General features: G+C 34.6%; 1 protein-coding gene across 2 annotated transcripts; it reads left to right on the top strand.

Moving 5' to 3' along the window:
* Nucleotides 1–8,914: 8,914 nt before the first annotated feature.
* On the top strand, nucleotides 8,915–20,962 carry LOC136813304 (serine-rich adhesin for platelets-like). 2 transcript variants are annotated; one of them, XM_067069818.1, is made up of 10 exons: nucleotides 8,915–10,675; nucleotides 11,116–11,173; nucleotides 11,519–13,562; nucleotides 13,803–13,904; nucleotides 17,709–17,867; nucleotides 18,408–18,497; nucleotides 19,001–19,102; nucleotides 19,476–19,513; nucleotides 20,231–20,322; nucleotides 20,637–20,962. In XM_067069818.1, the coding sequence occupies exons 1-10, from the start codon at nucleotides 10,474–10,476 to the stop codon at nucleotides 20,639–20,641; spliced, it is 2,892 nt and encodes a 963-aa protein (XP_066925919.1). In that variant the 5' UTR covers nucleotides 8,915–10,473; the 3' UTR covers nucleotides 20,642–20,962. The 2 variants fall into 2 exon arrangements, with proteins under 2 accessions (XP_066925919.1, XP_066925920.1); XM_067069819.1 differs by lacking the exon at nucleotides 8,915–10,675 and adding an exon at nucleotides 10,812–10,930 and having other exon boundaries at nucleotides 20,637–20,726.
* The last annotated feature ends 2,197 nt before the right edge of the window (nucleotides 20,963–23,159 follow it).

Here is a 23,159-nt window from a genome sequence, read left to right as displayed (position 1 = left end):
TTATCTCCCTTGGGTGTTTGACCACGCATCCAAATAAAAATAACAATAATGGTAGGGAAGAAGTGAAGAAGTGGGAAGATCGGAAAACATGGGAATTTTTAGATGTTCTGGTTGTTTTCTTTCCAAATACTTGCTTAGATATTCTTGTTTTAATCTTCTTAATGACTTGGTTGCATCGTGTAAAGAGCTAAAGGTATATCTTTATTTTGCTTCAATTCTTCTTTTCTGTTTGCCAATTTTGTAGTGCTGTTTTTTGGGTTGAAAGTTTTGTTTTGATTTTTTTTTTCTCCAAAATTCACTTTGCACTTTCTGTCTAACAGACTTTCCACCACACTGTCTATATTTTATGGTCAAGGCAGGCTGCCATTCTAAATTAATTTATCACTGCTGGGGTAGCATCTTGAAATTATGCATGTCATTATGTGCATAAATTTATTTGCAGCCATGGGATTCATGCAGGAAAATCTGTCAACAGGGGTTCACCTGATTTCTAGGTGAACCAAGCTCTATAATTTTAGAACTTTGTCTGGCTGAGGTAAAACTTATTTTTTCTAAAATTTTGAGCTTGGATATCCAGGCTACCAATTGGGCATCTCTAAGAAGAGATGTTGGGGATGATTTCCTGTCCCATTTGTTGTAAATGCAACGGAGTGACTTTCTTTGTACAGCCTCAACTTTAGATGTCAATGTTTCAATTCCTGGAGTGTCCCATACAGAAGATGCATATTCAACAAGTGGACGTATGTATGTTTTATAGCATGCTAATTGTGCTAATTGTCCGGTGGTAAAAAAATTCTCATTTTACACCGGACTTTCGCGTGTTCGGTGTTCGTTAAGTCTGGTGCGTCGACAGGGTCCTCTCGTAGCGGTTCACCTGTGTCAAGTGAACGAACATTCGCCATACATGGTCAACCCATAGCTATGTTGTGGACGTGAAGGGAATAGACCTTTTCGCCTTTCCGTCCGCCATCTTGAATTGTATGCAAAAATACAGGAACGAAAATGCCGTGGTTAGATTTAGTTGGAATGTATGCAACATATGCAAGTTTACACAAAGATTAAAAAGACAACAAAGCATCTTATAAATAAATATTATAATCATTAGAACAAGTCAATAAAGAATGCTGAAGATGTAAAAATATTGCAACAAGACCTTCAGATTTTATATCAATGGACAATCGCAAACAATATGAAATTGAATGATGCAAAATTTGAATTGCTACGTTATGGCTCAAATACAGAAATCAAAAATGAATCTCACTATACCTCACCATCAGGAGACAAAATTGAAGGAAAGGAATATGTTAAAGACCTGGGAGTTCTTATGTCCAATGATTGTCTATTTAAACATCAAATTGAATCAATAATTGAAAAAGCCAAAAACATCATTTCTTGGATATTACGTACCTTCACTTCCCGCTCTACACATACCATGATCACTCTCTATAAATCACTTGTGATCCCTATACTGGAATATTGCTCAGCGTTATGGAGCCCCAGTACTATTAGTCTTATTCAAAGACTTGAAGAGATCCAGAAATCATTCTTGAAACAAATAAAAGGAACACACCAAAATTAATGGGAAAGTCTAAAGAAGCTTAGAATATACTCACTTCAAAGAAGGAGAGAACGCTACAGGATCATATACACCTGGAAAATATTGGAAAATCTTGTGCCAAATATCAATGATTGCTTCAAATCTAAAGACCATCCAAGATTAGGACGAATGTGTTTTAGCAAATACGCCGGTCCAAACAATTCAAAATTACGCGACAGTACCCTGACTATACAAGGAGCAAAACTTTTCAATGCAATGCCAAAGAGCATTAGAAACTTGAAAAATTAAACTGTTGACAAATTCAAAAATGCACTTGACAAACACTTGCAAAAAATTCCCGATGAACCCCAAATCCGTGGTTATACAGGGTGCAGGAGAGTTGACTCAAACTCAATTTTAGACATGAAATCTCTCTGCTGATCCATTTCTTCCTTCAGGAATTATGGATTGAATGAAGATTGTGGTGTGGATCAAAAGATTCTTGCCAGAGCGGTACGCTCAAACACATCCAAAAGTATCCAAAAGTAAGTAACAATAAAAGATGGAATTTCTTAATCCAAAAGGAAATATTTACAGAACAACAAAAGCCTTTTAGGAATTTGTTCTTAAAGACATTGCATATTCTGTTTTCATGCTATAAAAAAATTCCACGAAGACGGAGTACACACATCAAACTTCCAAAACACACAAACTGAGAGCAGTAATTATGACGTCACACTTTCTCAATGTTTTGATTTGATCATTTGGTGGCTCTATTCCCAGGAGAATAATTTGCCGTCAGCCGAATAAGGATTGTTTTTTACCTTCGCGGGTGATTTTTCAGTTTGAGTTTCTGTCTAATGTTATGGTCTTTTGAAGTGCTTGTTCTAAGAGATGAGTGAATATAATTGTTTTTAGTTTTCAAGAGAAGCAAATTTAATCTTTCTTCTACAAGATTACACTTTAATATAATGCCAATTATGTATGTAAGTTTTTAATTCATACTTTCTAGTAGGGGGAATTTTGTTCGATTTTTTGGAATCGCTTGACTGTTTTGTTAGAAGCACTTGTTATACATTTTTGGAAAGCTAAGGGGTAGGGGAATCGAAATTACTATGTTTCCAATTTTTTTTCGGACACTTTGGTGTGATTTTCGGACAAATATGACGGTCTCAGGCAAAAATCATAGGGTTAAAAATTAACGAAAATTTTAGCTCGAGAAAACGGAAACCTGTTGTATATTTTTGGAAAGCTCTCAAAAAATTAAGATTAGAGATATATTGCAAGTATAGGTGATTTCTGTACCTAACTCGAGATATTAACCCTTGAAAACTGTGCTTTTCAGCCAGAAACAGCTATTTTGTCCAGTTTTTGCGCTTTTTGAAGCTCAATATCTCGAGTTAGGTACTGAAATCACCTATACTTGCAATATATCTCTAATCTTAATTTTTTGAGAGCTTTCCAAAAATATACAACAGGTCTCCGTTTTCTCAAGCCAAAATTTTCGTTAATTTTTAACCCTATGATTTTTGCCTGTCATATTTGTCCGAAAATCACACCAAAGTGTCCGAAAAAAAATTGGAAACATAGTAATTTCGATTCCCCTACCCCTTAGCTTTCCAAAAATGTATAACAAGTGCTTCTAACAAAACAGTCTAGCGATTTTACAAAATGCCCTCTACTATTCTTTTTGCATATGTTTTGCATACTTTCTAAGGGAATTTCACCACAGCAATTCGGCCACCATAATTTTTGCATACAATTCAATATGGCGGATGGAAAGGCGAAAAGGTCTATATTTGGGTACTACTACTTTAATGGGATAAATTTTCGCGGGGATTAATTTTCGTGGAATTCGCGGATTTGGGTGTCATCCGCGAAAATAAGTCCCATTGGAAATTTGAAAAAGGCCCATCCACGAAAATTAGTTTCCGCGAAAAATTTGAATTTTTTTTGCAATCCGCAAAATTTCTATTTTTATCCTTTTTTATTTTTTTTCTACATGAGGGCACGCAACCCTCGAAAAAGATCAATCCTCGATATGCTTGTTAGCAAAAAATCGTTTTCCTCAAAATTTTCTTCACATTCGAATAACTTGTCTACGGTCTATTATTATCATGGAATTTATTTTCTTTATTCAGTTACTACGTTCATATTTTGTTTGTATTCCCTTTGTATTTCTAGGGGTAGGGGGTAGAGTAACTTTTTTGGGGGGTATCTTCAGATCTTCTTCGCCTGGTGTTTTTTCTGTTCCATATAATGATAGAAGACATTAAAAAAAAAAAAAATTCAATTTTATGCATTTTTGACGAATTCCAGCCCAAAAAACTGTCCGGGGGGGCTTTTTTACCGAAAAATCATCTTTTTTGAGTTTTATTCTTCATATCTCTTCCAAAACTTGCTCAAATTCAAGATGTAGTGTTTTTTATGAAAATTTAACCTATTGTGATGCATTCTGCGCAATTTTTAAGGACAGAAGTCCAAAATTGGCCGAATGCCCCTGGGGGTACTGATTCGCACTACAGGCAAAAATTGGAAAAAATGGCATTTTCTGGCCTTTTCGGGCCTGTAAATATGTCAAAACTATTGCAAATCTTATTTTTTTCACTTGCTGTACTAAATTTTATGAAGAAACAACAAAATAATCATAATGGATTGAAAATTGTGCCCGTTGGAGCCCTAAACGAGCTGTTTTAAGCCAATTTTGGGTAGCAAAATGCTTTTTAAGGCCAATTTTGCAAGTTCATAAACTTTAAACAAATTGATTTACACGTCTGAAATTTTCAGAGATGGAAGTCTTCAGTAAAGTCTTTAAAGCAAAATGAATTTCAAGATTTTCACTTTTTTCAAAAAATCATAATGGCGTCTTCAAAAATCGCTTTTTAGCAAAAAAAATCATATTTATCAAAAATAGCATTTTTTAAGGCAAGCTTCTACAAATTGAGTTTAAATTCTGACTGAAATTTTTTTTGCAGTGATAGTACTCTGGGGATACTCCAGGGAAATCAAAATCATTTGGGTCTGTGATGCGTCCATGTCCCCCATCATGGAAATAAAATCCCTGCTAAGAGCCATTTTTCAGGCAAAAATCTAAATTTGGACTGAAAAAATTTTAAAAATGGCAATAGACATGAACCTAAAATCTTTTTGCAGTGAACGTCTTCTGGGAATACTCCAGGAAAATCAAAATCATTTGGGTTTAAGATTTGGGTATATCTGCCATTATGGAATTGAAATCTGTGCTAAAACTGGCTAAATTGCAACATTTCATGCAAAAATCCCATTTTGACTTAACAACTGCTCTAATGTGGCAATAGAGATGAACCTAAAATCTTTTTGCATTGATAGTCTTTTGGAAATACTCCAGGGAAATGAAAATCATTTGGGTTTAGGTGATTTTGATTTCCCTGGAGTATTTCCAGAAGACTATCACTGCAAAAAGATTTTAGGATCATGTCTATTGCCATTTTTAAAATTTTTCCAGTCAAAAATTGGATTTTTGATTGAAATATTGCATTTTAGTAAGAATTTCAATTCCAAAATGGTGGATATACCCAAATCCCAAGCCCAGATGACTTTGATTTTCCTGCACTATTTCCAGAATACTATCACTGCAAGAAAATTCGGGCCCATTTTAGAGATTTTTTCAGTCCAAATTTAGATTTTTGCCTGAAAAATGGCTCTTAGCAGGGATTTTATTTCCATAATGGGGGACATGGACGCATCCCAGACCCAAATGATTTTGATTTCCATGGAGTATCTCCAGAGTACTATCACTGCAAAAAAAATTTCAATCAGCATTTAAACTCAGTTTGTAGAATCTTGCCTTAAAAAATGCTATTTTTGATAAATATGATTTATTTTGCTAAAAAGCGATTTTTGAAGACGCCATTATGATTTTTTGAAAAAAGTGGAAATCTTGAAATTCATTTTGCTTAAAGACTTTACTGAAGACTTCCATCTCTGAAAATTTCAAACGTGTAAATCATTTAGTTTAAAGTTTATGAACTTACAAAATTGGCCTTACAAAGCATTTTGCTACCCAAAATTGGCTTAAAACAGCTTGTTTAGGGCTCCAACGGGCAAAATTTTCAATCCAATATGATTATTTTGTTGTTTCTTCATAAAATTTAGTACAACAGGTGAAAAAAATAAGATTTGAAATAGTTTTGACATGTTTACAGGCCTGAAAAGGCCAGAAAATGCCATTTTTTCCAATTTTTGCCTGTAGTGCGAATCAGTACCCCCAGGAGCGTTCGGCCAATTTTGGAATTCTGACCTAAAAAATTGCGCAGAATGCCTCACAATAGGTTAAATTTTCATAAAAAACACTACATCTTGAATTTGAGCAAGTTTTGGAAGAGATATGAAGAATAAAACTCAAAAAAGCTGATTTTTCGGTAAAAAAGCCCCCCCCGGGCAGTTTTTTGGGCTGGAATTCGTCAAAAATGCATAGAATTGAATTTTTTTTTTTTTAAATGTCTTCTATCATTATATGGAACAGAAAAAACACCAGGCGAAGAAGATTTGAAGATACCGACTTTTACCCCCTACCCCTAGTATTTCAAAAACTAATTCATTTTCGATTTAATTTTCTTATCCCGAATTTCTCTTCCGCTTTTTTCCCAAATAGGCTGTGAAAATTTAGCTCCGCACCATGGAAGTTCAAATTCAAAATTTTAATTTGTACCCCAATCCGCAAAATTAAATCCACGCGAAAAATCAGGAAATCCCTCATCCGCGAAAATTAATCCCCGCGAAAATTTATCCCATTAAAGTACCTTGTCAGTCTATAGTAAGGTGGTCAGGCCAAAATTTTCCCCTCAAATTTTGAAAACCAAATTAATTTTATTTGAAAGTCCTTACCTTTGTGAGAAAAATGAGGGGTCATTTGTTAAAATTGGTTAAGTAGTTCCAAAGTTATTCCATTTTCAAACCACAAAAAAAACACCTAATCTAGTCTTCCGTGTGGCGGGGCGTGAGGAGTTTTGCTGGCGCGGTCTGAAAATCAGCCTGATGACTGTTAAACTTTAGCCTATCGCTAATGAGCTGGAAATGATAGCTAAAAACAAATTTTACCAATGAAAAGCTGAAACACTTAGCTTTCCAACGATATATGGTAGTCCTGATAAAAATTTCAGGAAAGTGCCGAAAAATCGAAATTTTTTCTTTTTTTCGATTTAAAGACGGCCCTTAGATTATCGAAAAGGCTACCACCATGGCATGAACCAGGGGTTTAGGTACCCCCTAAGAAAATAGGTACCCCCTGTGATTGGTACCCCCTGTGACTTGAGTATATGTCAAGAAATGAAAAAAATTGTATATTTTTACAATTAAAAAGAATAATGATAGTTAGATAATAGCAAGATATAAAATATCTAGTTCCCCAGCCCCCAGACCTTACTGTATAAAAGTTAGATACCCCTAGAGATCATAGGTACCCCTGAAATTAAAAAAAAATTCAGCCCCCAGCCTTTTTCAGGAAAATTTTGATTGTAGCCCCCCCCCTGCAGGCTGGGGGGGTTCACCACGTGACAAACTAAAGTACTATCTTTCCCACGTTTTATAAAAAAACCTGCGAGTCTATAACTAATCCAGCTCAATAGCGATAGCCATTTGAAAAATGTTGGTCAAGGTAGACGGTGGCGCCACGAATTCCGAGTCCCCATTTTTTCACCTTGATGTCTAATAGATGGTATATCTTTTTATTGAAGGTAGGTAATGGGATGGGGTTTTTTTCTTTGTTTTCTCTGATAAATTCTGAGTATTTAAAAAAAAGAATGAACAAGTTTGGAGTTGTTAAGGATAAGTTATGATGGATGGAATGTTCTAATTTTGATTTTCGGCTTTTTCCACGCAAAAAATCCCAACGAGTGCGCACCCTATCTAGAGTGCTACACGGAATTATTATAGAAGAAATTTCGGTTTAACATCGAATTAAGCAAAGTGTGGAGAGTGTCTTGTCTTTTTATTATTTCAGAAAACAAACGATATAATATACTTTAGGTTCCAAATAAACGTGCACCCCCCAGGCCCAGGCTGGCCTTAAAGCTCTAAAACAGCATCTAATAGTAATAACATGAAAACCAGAATATGATTCTTCAATGGGAATCAAAACTATAAAGCATAAAGTGCACTTACAAACATCATCTAACAAAATTAACAATAATAACAGCACTGTGATCATTGACAGCTTGGTAAAATCCGTGTGTTTTCATATGTAAACCAAAGTAAGTAAGTAAGTCTGCGTCTTTTGTAGGTCTACTAAGACACCAAAAGCAAGGTTACCAGCATCAAGAGATTTGCGTATGCTTTCAACAATATTGAGGAAGGTATGGATGGTTGAGTGAGACCTGCGAAAACCAAATTGACGCTCAAAAAATACTCTGTGAGAATCTAAAAAGGTAATTAGCCAGGAGTACATTAGTTTCTCAAAAATTTTCTCAATGTTGGAAAGTAAGGATATTGGACGGTAGTTGGAGATTTCAAGGGGGAGCCTTTTTTTTTAAACACAGGGATGACTTTCGTAAGTTTAAGCATTGTAGGAAAAAAACTAATTCCTAACTTCTATTTAGCTTCAAAATAGAATAAAATTTATATTTAGGATATAATAGGCTTTTTAGATTCAGGGCATTTTCTTCTAAAGCCTTTGTTAGAATACAATAGCTATTTATAAGAACAAAGGAAATTTTTGGTTTTTGCTCAATTTGGGCATGATGAGTGACTTAATCAGAAATATTTTTTGTCATAAGTTACCCTATATGAAAAGGATCTTGTGTGCCAAATTTCAACTAGATCAAAAGTTAAGGGGTGGTACAGGAAAAGCCCCCCCCCCCTAGTTTTGAACTGCCCCTAAAAACCTAGTATGAATAGGGCTAAGAAAAGCTAAAAAACAACTCTCTCTAGGAATTCAAGCCAAAAGCTCACAGTCGAGTTTTTGGTGTCTTTGTTATTGGTTTTCTGTTTGGTATAGGTGATTCGCCTGCAAGTTTTTTTTTCTCTGAAATATAGGCCAAGCCTGATTGTTTGACTATTAGCGTATCACTTACTAGAACTTTTGCATACATTTTGATAGTTTTTGACTCGCTGGTATGATTCCACTCCACTGACTCCACAAAACAACTTTCAACAAAAGACACCTCATAACAAATTGTCTATTTGATGGAAGATAAAATATTTGTGCAGTGGTTGGTGGTTGATGTGGTTTTTAGTAGTTTTGAAAGTTTTTAGAGCTTGTTACAGAGTTTTTATATGGTAAATTAATTATGCGTGTTTGCCTGGGCTTCCAAAGTTCAGAAATCTGTCAACAAGGGAGCATCAACAGACTGTAGCAAACAAATTTTACTTGACTGATTTACCTGCTCCAAGCTTGCTCAGAAATTTGTAAGCTTTTTTGATCTGAGGTAATTTGTATTTTTTTCTAAAGTCTTCAAGGATTCCTGATCTTCAGGTGTCCATTTGATTTCATCCTAAAATTGACAAATTATTGCAAATGAAAGTTTTTTCATAATTAATTGCAAAAATTTGTTTTTATTTTTGCCAAGAAATGACAAAGATTTACAGTTTTCATGAATTTTAGTCTTGGTTTTTGGGAAAATAATTTAAAGCTTCAGCCTCTCTTAATTGTTTTTTTGGAAAATACAAAAAAAAATTCCCTTAAAAAAGTCTAGTTTTAGGGGAAAACCAAAAAACAATCAAAATTTACTTTTAACTTTTAAAATTTTGTTATATCAAACCATTTTTTAAGAAATCTGCTTCCACAAGCTCTTGTTTGGTTATAATTTCTTACATTTTCTCATTTTCTTAATCTACTATGTGGGATTTCACAATAATGTAACTCATGCTTAGTAGTCTTGGCTTTGAAACATTGTGGTTATCATATCAATTATTATCATATATAAATTTTTTGGTTTTTACTTTTCTTCTGGTAAAGCAATGTCCTCTAGACAAGAAGATTCTTAATCTGTTTGATTTCTAACAAATTATAACGGCTTACAGAGGCTGATCTCCCTTTTGAGTTACTCAAAACAGGCTGAATGTATAAATCTCAAAAGTTCACTGTCAGAGACAAAATGATGAAGTAATAGACATGAGCTTTTTAATTTATTTATAGAAGTTGTAAAGTATCACACTGAAATCTCTGATTGAGAAACTTTTTTATTCTTTTTTTATGAGCTAAATTATGAAAGAAAAGTGTTTAGAAGTTTTTATAGTACAAAAGTTGTCTCAATTTGCTTTTATCAAAAGTGAAGTGTTTTATGATTTATCATCAACAATACAATGAAATATGCATTGGTTAGGAATAACGTGTAGTTCATTTTTCATTAATTTTGTATCAAATTTTTTTGACAGTTTGAAATAATTTCATTTCATATTCCAATGTTTATAGTTAGAAACAGCAGCTATTTTTTGTTGAAATTTGAATAATTGAACAAAGCAAGATTTTTTTTTCTAATCAAGGGATTGGGATTATGTTTTCAGTTCATTTGAGAAGAAATTTTTAGCTATTTGCGATGAAAACTTGCTTTTATCTCGAAAACATTATCCTGTATTTTATGTCCAACCTTTCGTTTATGGAAATCATGTGATTTTGTTGCAATTGACTTTTGACCTTGGTATGTTTTGTTGTAAAATGTTGTTTTAAAATTGCACATCAACATATTTTAGTTTCCTCCTTTTGATGACGAAACAACATTCTGATAAAAAAACTTTTTTGAACACATCAGTGAATTTTTATTAAATCATGTTAATTACACATTGTTTAAATTAAATGGATTTGTTTTGGTTAATGATTGTTGCTTGGATGCTAAGAACTCTTGTCATGGGGCTTAATTAAGCACAAGGCTGGCAATGTAAATCTTGGATCAAGAAAAGAAATCTTTCTCTTTGACTCTATTTCAAAATGTTGTGGTTTAACACGATCCTCTCAACAATGTATGTTAAAAAACATTTTTAATTATCAGGATGGATATATAATAAGTGATCTCGACCTGTTTTTATCTTTTAGCTCTTTAAAAACAGAAGTAAATAAAAAAGAACAAAGGAAAATGTCAAGACTACCAGCTCCAGGGTTTTCCTCAAGATTGAGAGCTCCGGGGTTTACAAATAAACCTACCTCAGTGACTGCTGCAACAGAAGGTATATGTTTAACAATCACATTTCTTTGAATTATGCATTATTGATATCAGTGAATTGTATTCTATTCTACTAAACCTCAATTTCTATCTAGTGGTATACATAATTTAAGTCAAAATTTGATTCTGTCTAAAATCCAGCCCTCTTTGAAAATGAAATAAGTATAAAATCCAATGGAAAACAAAACTCAACAACATCAAGGTTTCTACAACTTGCACAAAACAATCATGAATTTCGACTTTGATTTCTCAATTCTAGGTATATATATATTTTCCAGACTATCTAACAGTTTTTACAATCATATATGTAATATGAATTTTGTCATAATTAGTATTTAGAAAATGATAGGTCATTATATAATCGATTTTCTTACACACTAAATAGACACAAAGTTAATGAGTTATTTTTCAATTAGCTTGTTTATTCTCCTGTTTCCATTTTAGTTCCTTTGCCACCAGACGAAAACATTGAAGAGAATGAAACCTTTGTCAAAGCCAAAGGGTTAGTATGAAATAATGTCAATTTATTACAGTCAAATTAGCACTCTTATCGTATTTGTATTAACTTACACATTTTCTGTCATCAAATAATCAGGTCAAATTACATTTCCAGTGTAGAGATTATCTTTCCTAAAAGCTTGTTTTGTCAATATTTATCCTTTCTTTCTTACCAATTTACAATACTTTTGTTTGATTGTGATTACTCTTTAACTTTCTACAAAAACATTAAAAAATGTCACCTTTTCCCCTCTGATTTAGGAAATTGTCCTTTTAAACTTTTTTTGTGATTTGAGTTTGTATAGTGAGTTGACAACTTTTCGACTGTGATTTGTATTTTTTTTGTTAGACCTGATGCACCAAAGCCTCGTGGAATACCATCAACAGCTGGTTTGAGACCACCGAAGCCAAGCACCAGAGTAGCAAAAGGACAAGCATCGTCAAGTAATTTACACGGTCCAAGTCCTTATGATCGTTCAAGACCACAGAATAATTCTATACCTTATGTTGGTAAGAAAAGGGCGACAGGAACTTTAAAAGCCCCCGAAGGAAGAAGTTCAGCAAATACTACCAAAACGAACACCAGTTTATCCACCAGTAGAAATACGTCTGCATCAAGGAACAATACAACGATAACGAAATCTGAAGATCTTCCTAACACCTCAAAAAACCAATCAACTAAGAAAGAAGCAACACAACCAACAATGGGTAACGCTATTGCAAAACCAGTTAAACGACAATTAATACCACCTGGCGCTACAAATAAATCCAAACTTGTTCAACCCAGGAGTGCAATAGCTCGTCCCCAGTCTTCAACTGGGTCTCACCCACCCAAAACTAAAGGTTCCTCCATGGCAAATAAAAAGACAATTTCTAGATCCCTTCAATCCTTACCCCAACCAAACTCAACAACAGCTAACACATCACGTAGTAAATTGACCAAAAGCTCATCTACTGACGCGTTAAGTAATATTTCAAAGAATACAGCTGTCAAGTCACGATCAAACATTGGAAAGCCAGCAAACGCTTTGAAACCACCCGCTCCAACCAGTAGATTCAGTAAGCCAGGTTTGATACGACCAAGACATTCAAGTCATAAACCTAAAACCGAAATGAGTATATCAACACCTTGCCAAACAGGTGGCAAGCATCTTAACACATTGAAAATTAGTCCAATAATCAACAATAATGACTTTACTCAAGATGCAAGTGTGCTAGATAATTCAGGATTACCACATGAACCTGCTAATTTAAGTCAAAGTGTTCTTGGATCCGATATCTCGTATACAGGAGCATCAATATCCAAAGACGATAACATAAATGAATTACCAAAGGAAGATATGACAGCAGCAAAGAGTTTGAATTTTAATGCAACATTCAATAAAATTGATATTCCATCAGATTCGAATAAGACACAAACCGTAGTTAAAGATGACGCTAATACGACTACTGTTGTACTTAAACAGGAAGAGAATAACAATGTAATTGGTGATTTGAATCAAACACATGTTATTGGTGCTGCCAATCTGACTCAAACAATTCCAACAAATGATCAAATGAATTCGACTGTGAATCTGACTAAACCAATAGATAAACTTGATCAAACCCATGTTATCAATACAAGTATTAGTCCACCTTTAAATGCTACTCGTGTGATTGACAACGAACAAGAAAAGAGCGTGGATTGGGATGAAACAGATTTTCTAGAGCATCAAGCTATGCCACATTTCGAAGAGACTCCACAAAAGGGGGACAAAACATTAGACGAATCACAAGAGAATAACTCCTCTTTCACAGATGATATTTTAAAGGTGATTGCCGCCATTTCAAGTCAAGTCAATACTTTGCCAGAACCTTCAGTTGTTATGGCGATGAGTCCCATGAAAATGAGTGGTGATTTCACAGAACATGTTTTGCATCATGAGGTCATTCAACAAAGCAATAATACTGTTACGGTAACATCCACCAGTAATAAATCATACCTAGTCAGTGACGCCAGCACTGTCAAAAACGAAGATGATACTTTAGACTCGTCAGCTCTCAAGGAGCTTGAACTAGATACAACATCTAAGCCAAAATCTAACTCAGTTGTAGAATACCCAAATTCACCCACAACGCCCAAAAACGAGGGTGATGAAGAGGGCGACAATTTTTTCAATATTTCAAACCGATGTTATACGGTATCAGCCGCTGAACTGAGGCGTCCAAAAGTGACGAGGCGAAATACCTTTCAAGCACACGATGCGACGAAATTTCGAGCCCCTAAGGACATGAATGTGTTAGAAACTCTGGAAGGAAATATTTTAATGGATAATACATCATTTCTACAACTATCAAATGATACGAGATCTATCAAAACTATGTTGTTGAAATTAAAAAGAACTCTGTTAGAGGTATGAATATTGATGTTGGTGAGATTGCCGATATTTTTATTCACTTAGATTTTCTACATGCGAATCCTGGTCTGAGATCGGAAGTTTTTGTTGGAGCTAAATTGATTCTTTTTCTGTTGACGCCAAAGCTTTACACCGAGGCCTCTTTTCATACCCTTGATAATGAAGATCGTGGATTGCTGTTATACTCCTTGAATAATTTTTCTAAGTATTTTAATCTTCTCTGACTTAATGTTTCAGGCTGATTGTCCAAGTCCGTTGGTGAAAGCGCCATTAAAAAGATCGAACTCGTGTGCAGTAAGGCGCACTGGTGATCCTCCTCTTTCTCCTAGGATAAGTTTGGTAAGCAGATTTTCTTAGTCACTTTTCAATGAAAGTTCATTCATTATTTTCTTTCTAATTTGTATTAGCCAAATTCTGGAGCCGCTCGCTGCGCTGCCGTGCGCAGCTTGTAGGGACAAAAATTACTTTCGCGTTCGTTTTTAGGCGGCATTCGCATATATTTGGTAAGGAAACAGTGAGACTCCCCCTTCCTTTTACCAGCAAAAAATTGGAAAAAGAGATTGGATTTATGTTGGAACTTTAATTGGATTTCAAGAAAAAGCCTCTTCCAAACATGAAACGTTTATAATCACTCATAGTTTGGGAAATTTTCAATTATCCCGGGCTCAGTCTTTGGCCTATAGCCTATGAACTTTTTGTACTGTATACACGTTTTTTTTTTTATTAGAACACCTAAAATTTGGCTGAGCCTGGATGTGCTTATTTTTTTAGCAATTTTCAGCCTAAATTGTTCTTAAATGCGTTCTTAATTTTCCAGACTAAACTCTAAATCGACAATATGATACAAAATAAAGAGCACTTAAATTTGGCAAAATTTGGACAATATTTGACTCTTGACTTTTGAAGATCCACCCCTAAATTCGGTTAAAACTGCTTAAAAAGAGGAAAAAATTGTAGTTTCTTGTCATTTTTTTCCAAACTGAGGCTGGGCATGTTCTTAAGCGTTCTTAATTTTTCGACGAATTTCAGCCTATATGTTCTTATAAGAGGCCCCCCAGCGGTTGGCGTGATGGCGTGATGGAGGGTTTTTCGTGGCGTGATGGCGTGAAATTTTGAAAAAAACGGCGTGATGGCGTGAAAATGAAGTGCCGGCGTGATCGTGAAATCGAGATTTTTTAGGCGTGATGGCTTGAAATTTTCAGTTCAGCGTGATCGTGAAATTATATTTATTAGTTGAATCGTATTTCTATGTCCATTTTAGCCAATTTAGAGGGTTTAAATTTCAAAATTTTCTTGGTCGGCCCTAACTATGGTGGGGCCTCCTATAGATTAGATTTCATTTTAAAACATAAAAGAAACTGTTCAAACAGTTCTATTCATCTGTCATTTATCCTTGTAACTTCTGATTGTTTTTAGCAGTTGCTAGCTAGTCTTCAAAATAAAGTCGAATGCTATGAGAGGGTCGAAAATTGAAAATTTTTCCCGTCAGCGCAAACCATGGTTGCGCTTTCTCCGTAACTAACATTTCCCTCTCTTTCTTAGATGCTTATTCTTAGATGCATCCAAGACATCAGGTCCTTTATTTCAGGAAAATATACATTTGTAGCAAAGCCATAAACAGAAAGAAGCAACAGGTTTATTATGAGGTGTAACTTTAAGCAGATTGATCAAAAGAATCCTGTGATGTTTAAACCATATTTTGGAAAAAAGAGAGTAAATGAGGGCGATTTTAGCCATACTAAATTAAAAATTTCTCCTGTCGGTGCAAACCATGGTTGCGCCTCCTCGTTCCCCTTTTGAAAACTTTTCACGCTAATTCACAATTAATGTACTTTTAAAAGATTTCCATTATTTTTACATGAGTTATTTTTCAAATTGAATTGAAATGGATCCTAAAATAGCACTTTGAACCCTTCAAAATTCAAAAATTTTCTCCGTTACCCAACCATGGTGGGCTTTGTCAATTTACTCAAACCGGTGCCCTTTGATGTGACCAGTTGTCCAACAATGTTTTATATGCATAAGTCAAGATTAAGTCATTTTTCCTATCGGAAACACCCGAAAAAACTGGAATTTACCCCTGTGTATTACTAAAAATAGAAAAACAGATGTCAAATTTCTTCCAGATTTTTCGGGTGTTTCCGATAGGAAAAATGATATAATCTTGACTTGCTTACGCGTATGAGAATGCCGATGAAAAACTGATTAACGACCAAGCACATACCTATTTGTGTTTATATAACAAAAATTATGAGCATGAAAATAAATTTTCTAGGCGTAATGGCGTGAAATCGAAAGAAATTGGCGTGATCGTGAAAATCAAATTTTTCAGGCGTGATGGCGTGAAATCGAAAAAAAATTGGCGTGATGCGTGAATTTTGGGTCCGCTGGGGGGGCCTCTTATAAACTAGGTTCTAATAAAAAAAAACGTGTATGCCTTATTTGGGCTATTACTTTTCGTATAAAAACTTTTTCTGCTCACTTTGGGCCTCAGTTGAGTATGATAGGTAGATTTTGGGTTGGGAAATAGGTAAAAAGTAAAATTATACATAAACATGTTTGAGTGTTTGAGAGTATTTTGACTTGACTTCATGTTATGTTTTTCTTATCTTTAGCACCACAAAATTATCCAACAGAATAGAATTTATAATTATAAACTATTTTCAAGCATAATTAAAATTATTTGGCTGAAGCAAATCTTGTACAAATTTTATATATTTAAATTATAAAGTAAAAACATCTCAAATTTGTTTTATTATAATCCTTTGTGACAGTACTTTTTCTGTTGGGAAGTTGGAAGCTTTTCCACCGAACAGAATAGAGCACTGATAACTAATAATCCAAATAAAAAAATAATTTCAGACAGTGCTTTAGGCATCATAACTTTGCCTGGAAATGCAATGACTACAAAGTGGATTTGGGAAATCATTTTACCGAACCTCTATTAAACCCTTAAGTCATTCAATTAACATAGTCGCAAATCATAGAAAACAAACTTGTTGTCAACAGAGATTTAACAGTGAAAAAACAGTCCAGAAAGTCAACCATCCCATGATATGACCACTCGTCCCAAGTTAGAGCCGTTGACGGTATGCCAGATATCCAAAACAATAACAATCCATTATATGATATACAGTCATGTCAATGTCATAACGTACTTTCAATTTTTTGCGGTACTTCCAAAATTTCAGAATTTTTGGGCACTTTCTTTGGATTTGCTTATCCTTTTCTTGTCCTGAATCTAATCAAAACCTGCACGTAAAACGTACCTCAAAATCAGTCACGTTTATATCATTATAACTCGGTCTTTGACGACTGGGAAGATTCAACGACAAAATTTTGAGAGTTAAAGTAAAGTTTATCCCTCAGCGCTGTCAGTGATGAATCCGATCTGACCAATAGTGTCTCTTCAGTCATTCTTGAGATGAATAAAATGAATCATGAAATTTTTGTTATCTAAAGGGATGGGTGAAACCATGTGTTTGAATGAGCCTATATCTTGTTTATCTCTCATATCAAAACTGTTCAATGCGATCGAAAAAATCTTTCCCAGCAGAATTCCATGATAGGGAATGTTTGTGAAGCTATTATAGTCATTGTTTGCACCAATATAAAGTTACTTCTGCAAGTTAGTAGTCTCCATCAACAGCTTTCGAAAGCAGCAAAATCGATGAAACTACTTGAGTGAAGTTTGTAAAGAAAAAAGCAAATTTTACACATTCACTATGTTCAAAAAGTATTGTCTTTTATTCCAATGTATGATACATTTGATGTTGGTTCCAAGCAGTATTCTTCTTCTTTCTTCCCAAGAATCACCAAATCTACTCAAAAAGCACTGTTTTGCAGTGCTTCCCCAGCCAAAAATGTAAACAAAATGGCTTCCGCCTCGATTTTTGTCCCGACACGCGTATCAACTGCAGCGCAGCGAGCGGCTCCAGAATTTGGCTAATGAGAATCTATCTTTACATTTATTTATATTATACTTTTGCAAAAAGGTTATACAAAAGGTTTTGCTCAGAACAATCGAAGTAATCTACAGACAAAATATCGCAAACCATCTGATTATCCTTTTAAATTGATGATATATAGGACTTTATTTGATGTTTTTATTAGCCCAGATCATCACGATCCTTTTTCTTACAGTCAAGCCCAATGGCTGTAGTGGACCCCTTTCCCCCTTCGAACGACGAAACGACCTCAACATCACCTAAAGAAAATAAAGAAGAAACATTCACCTTCGACAAAACGAAAAGTGAAGAAACCCCAACAGAAAAAGCTGATTCTATGGCTAATTTAACTGGGGTAAGTACTCGTTTGTTGGATGTTTAATTATGGGTCAATAACGGGTCAGTACTCTGAAAGCTGAATTTATATGAAACTTTTTATGACAATTAAATGATATTGTGGTAGCTATTGTGCTTTTACTTTGAGAAGGTTTTGTTTAAAAAAGCGGGTCAAATAAAATGCTATTTTGGGTAATCGGTTGTGCGAGTGCGAGTGCGAGTGATGTGTCTGCTCCACGAGAATTTTTTGTGATCACTTTTTTTTAACAATACTGTCGAAAGCCATTTGCTTTTTGGCATAAGGCTTCGTTCTTTGACTCACTTTGTTTACAAGCCGACTAGATTTCGACGATCGAAAGATTAATTGAAAGATTACTGTCCTATATACTTTCGCCCGCATGCAGATAAAACTTGCTTGCGTACCGCGGACTATCGCTTCCGTAGTTCGGAATAAACTTATAAGGAATAGTGTCTTTGTCGTAGTAATTTTAAATGTGCTTGTAAATTTGAACCATTTTGTAAATGGATGTTGTTCATCTATTCTTCTCCTTGTTGATAGAAATTTCAAGAATCACTTCGTCGCATTGAAGAATTGGAAAAAGAACAAGAATGCAACAAATACACAATCAAACTGTTACAAACACAACTCGTATGTTATCATAGTATCATAGTACTCATTTGAAATATCTACCTACCTGGACAAACTAAAAGACCTCAAAGTTTAACAGGGCCCAAATTTTTTTCTGTAAAGAATCTATCCACGATCTTAGTGACGATCTCTTAAGAATTGCTCTGCCTATATATCAAGCAATACCCCTGCTTTAAAATTAAGCGAACAGAAGAATAGCTATATTAATTTTGTTTTGGGACGACTTAATGATTTGGTCGAAATGAAGCCATTCGCTCTGTCAATTCGAGGCGTTGAAACTTTACACCTAAGGAGTAGAACAGCTTCATTTTGAGCTAACTAACATTGTCTAACCTTTTGGACCTTCCTGAAGGTCCTAAAAAGTATCCCGGAAAAGCAGGTTTTTGGGATCTTCTCGAGACTTTCTCATTAGTTTTCCTGATCTTTTGTGCATAGATACGTATTAGTACCACCATTCAATCAGGCAAGTAGGTCCATAAAAGTATCACTTGTTTTCCTTGTAGGAAACAACGGAACAGAAAGAACAAGATATGCTTGAAGAAAATATTATCCTTCGTGAAGAAGTCAACCACCTTACTGAACGCATACAGAAACTCACAGCCAAGGTTTGTATTATTTTTATTGTTTTTTATCGTACCCACCTTTTTGGTACGTTATACTCAAAGTTAGTTTTTCTGTGTACTGGTGGGAATTCCAAGTTTACAAGGGACAAGCTGGAGTTTTTACAAGCTCTTATTTGATTTGGTTGGTCGTTAAGATGTAATAAAAGAATCTTATTACTTTTTCTAAAGAACGCGTCATCTCTATCACTTTAAATGACCAACCAAATCAAATAAGAGCTTGTGAAAACTCCTCTCATCCCGTTTACATTGCCATATTTTTGAATGATATCTCGTATCTTACGTTCAATCTTGCTTAAAACGTCAATGATCGAGACGGAATACTCACATCAATACATACTCTCTGTTTATTTTTTAGTTGGGTAATAGAGAGAGAAATCTATCGTCTTCTGGCAGGTAACCAACTATCTTTCTTAATCACCCATATTGAAAGACTTTTTTGAGAGAGATTGGGAAATTACCTTAATTTTGCTTTCATGACACGTTAGGTAAACCACTTGAGTTCCTACTACTGTAGTCATCTCAATATTGCTTGTACGATTTCAGATAGATTCAACCACATACAGACTCTCTACAAATCCTTTGAAATATTTACTCTTTTCATAGTGTGAACCTCCAACTTTTTTCAAAAGTGCTTTATAGGGGATAGGAGATTTTCCGAATAAAATGGGTGGTTTGAGATTTAAGGGGGGGGGGGGTCAAGTAAAAATAGGGTGGATAACAACTTTTGGTCAAAATATCTATCATATTTATATTGATCTAGATATTTGGTGGCGCACAACTAAAAAACAAGTGTAGATAGCTAAATTTAATTTTTAATACAAATTTCAATGTTTTTGGTTTTGAATGATTGGTTGACTGCTGCTGTAAATAGTGCGGGTTCGAAAATATTTTTTTGAATAGAGCTATGTCGTGGGGATACACATAGGGGGGGGGGGTGGAATAATAAAATTGGGGGGGGGGGGTTTCAGACCCCTCTGCACACTATACTTTTAAACTGATAAATTAATACTTACTCATACGGAGTTAAAGAAATACAAATCACCCGCATCCACTTCATCCATTCATTTACTCGATCATGTATTCGTTCATTCATTCTTTCATTCATTGTAGTTATAAAGAAGAGTTCGATCTTGCAGACACGGAATCACGTCGCGGCATATTAGAACGCATTTACTCTTACGATTCCTTCGAAGCAAACAATGGTAAAATTCATTCATTCACCCACCTCGTTCATTCAATATTCATCTTTACTCAAAATCTAACTTCCTTCGCACTTTTCACTCGCTATACATTTATGTATAAACAAGTACCTGATGCTAAAAATACCTCGCTAAAAATAGTTCTGTTTTATATTAATGAAAACCTCAACGTTTAGACAAAATTTTGGTGTACTGATTAATAAGCTTGAAACATCATCGTTGGTGCGAGTAAGGGGGTTATAAACGTAGTATGTTGTAAAGAATTTTTTATACTGATCACCATTTCAGACTATTGATTTGATTGATTTTTCTTTTAGAATGAAACGATTGTTTACTCCGTGAAAAGGCATCCTGGCTATGTCGTGGGAAAACTTAGTAGGGAATTAAATTTCTAATTTTTATAATTTAAGATATTGAAAAAAAAACGAGAATTATTATATTATTGACTGATGACGAATAGGCTGAATCGTGCGACATTAAACTTCTACATACAGTGGGTCTGGTAGAAGCAGAAAAGATATTATACAAATTAAAATCCACAAACCATAACATTGATGACTTTCGATCAAGGACAATAAAGTCAAGTTTTTTGAGAATTTTCTTTTCGGTCACACTGTATATTGAGTTTGGTTTAATTGACCTCAAAAAAAAAAAAAAAAAGAAGGTTATCTCTGTAAAATTTCAATCGATATTTTACTCCTTACAATTAAGCGCAAACAAAGAATGAAATTTTCGCTCGATGATCAGCCTTATTAGAGACTATATTTATCCACGATACAACATATATATTTCATTTAATCACTCCAAGTTTCCTGTTTTGTATTTTTCATTTTCTTATGTTTTTTCCTATTTTAAGGCCAGATTTCTATTTTGAAGTCGATGTTCTTTTTGAAAGAGGGGGTTGTTTTATGACCGTTTCTACAATCTTTAGGTTTTGTTTTTAAGAGTGCTTTTGATGAAATTAGACAAGATTCTTTCTATCTAATCTTGATTTCCGCAGATAGATATTGAAATTACCACTCGATTATGAGGTCTCCAAATTCCCTTTTTGATTTTGATCAACTTTTAAACTTTTATTATACTTTTATATTGTAAAAATTTCAAAGCTAAATTTAGGTTATACCATCATATCACAAAATCTATGGTGTAGATTACATCACTTTGCTTTTTTCACTTCAACGAAAAACACATGGACTTTGACGACACTAGTTGTCTGAGTTGGTTAGAATGTAGTATCCTCTTGCGAAAACTTGCCTCATAAGATATTCTTTTCAAAGGGTATGTGACAGACCGTTATATAAGCTCTTCGCTAAGAGTTTATAATAGGTTGATAATCACGACCGTTTGATTACTTTCATTAAAAAATACTCCAATTGCCATAGGCGAGCAGTTACTACAATTTTCCCTGTAACCCCTGAAATATTATGCATTCTGTTAGATGTTTTTATATTATTTAGTTCATTTATTTAAGTCGAAATTTTGGAAAGATTTTAAAAACTTAGATCTAGGCAGGTTCTCATATGGAAATGGGTATATTTTTCTTGTAATTATGAAGGAATTTTGCATAAAAGAATTTATATATGTTTTGTTTAAATCTTCCATCTTAAAATCCTTTCTTCCTGGCGTAATTCCGCGTTTTATACGTACGTATTCTGTATAGTCGTTTAGGAGAACGCGACAGCCTAATGAATATAAAAATTCTCCAGCATACACGACTTTCCCTCAGCCCGTATAAATGGGATATAAATATATCTTGTCTCGAGGTAACAGGTTTGTTGTAAAAGACAAATCAATTATATGACGTTATCATTAACAAAATATATGCTTGAGTAATTACTTTTCTTAAGACCGTCGTGTTTTTTCAAAGACTATTTGTATTGTGCACCCTCATTATTTCACCGTTTCAATTTTCTCAAATTCAAGACTTTGTTAAATTTCCGTTTCACTCACAAGTTTGTTAAACCGCTAATTAATTGTTCGAAAATTTTCCACCCAGGACATTCTTATTCCAACCCCCCCGCTTATTAATTTTTGGGAAATTGATTTTGAAAGTTCCCTCTTTTACTCTAGGGGCAGAGTTAGGTCTCGTATGCACATCGGCGTATAGTCATTTTTTCTTTTGATCATGAAAGTATAGTCCTTGAAGAGTCAGAAAACTATTTAGATCAGGCAAATTTCCATAATGGCGGATTTTAGATTTCAACCCTTTTTAGCCCTCTTGCTTGAAAATTTTTTTTAAACTTAAAACATAGTAATATTAGACACCAATTTTTATTCCAACATGGTCTGAAAACTTCGTTATTATGACCCGATTTTGACCACTTTTGGTTCCAGATTTGTTGTAAGATTGCCTTGAGAAATTTTCCCCTACCAACAGGAAAAGTTTTCCCCCCCCGGGGCCCTCTATTCTTATGCATCCCCCCCCCCCCCCCCCCCCCCAGACCATAAAAATTTGAGCCTGGGTTTTCGGACTCAAGGACTAACTTTCAATCAAAAGATAATACGACGACGGGGAGCCCCTTGCGGTGCGCAACCCCCCCCCCCCGCCGTATTAGGTACCGAGAGTAGTCCATAACAGAGGGGGGGATCAAATAAGCGCACGACACGTTGCGGTGGCAACATCCTTAACCGGATCAAGCTCCGGACTCAAAATTATCCCGGTAATGTTTTGACTTAACAAACAGTCGGGCTCAACTAACACAAAATCAGACTTTACGATAAAATTTAGTATTACTGTTGACGCCGACTGTGCTGAAACACGAGGGTAAAATGGCCGACGAAAAACAATTTTCAAATTTTTCGTATGTATTCAGTTTGGGTAATGTATAAACGTTTATCTG

Source organism: Clytia hemisphaerica, unplaced genomic scaffold (genome assembly GCF_902728285.1).
Source record: "Clytia hemisphaerica strain Z4C2 unplaced genomic scaffold, Clytia hemisphaerica genome assembly, whole genome shotgun sequence".
In the NCBI taxonomy this organism is placed as follows: domain Eukaryota; kingdom Metazoa; phylum Cnidaria; class Hydrozoa; order Leptothecata; family Clytiidae; genus Clytia; species Clytia hemisphaerica.
Note: the sequence above shows the minus strand (reverse complement) of the source record. Positions and strands in the feature narration are given on the sequence as shown.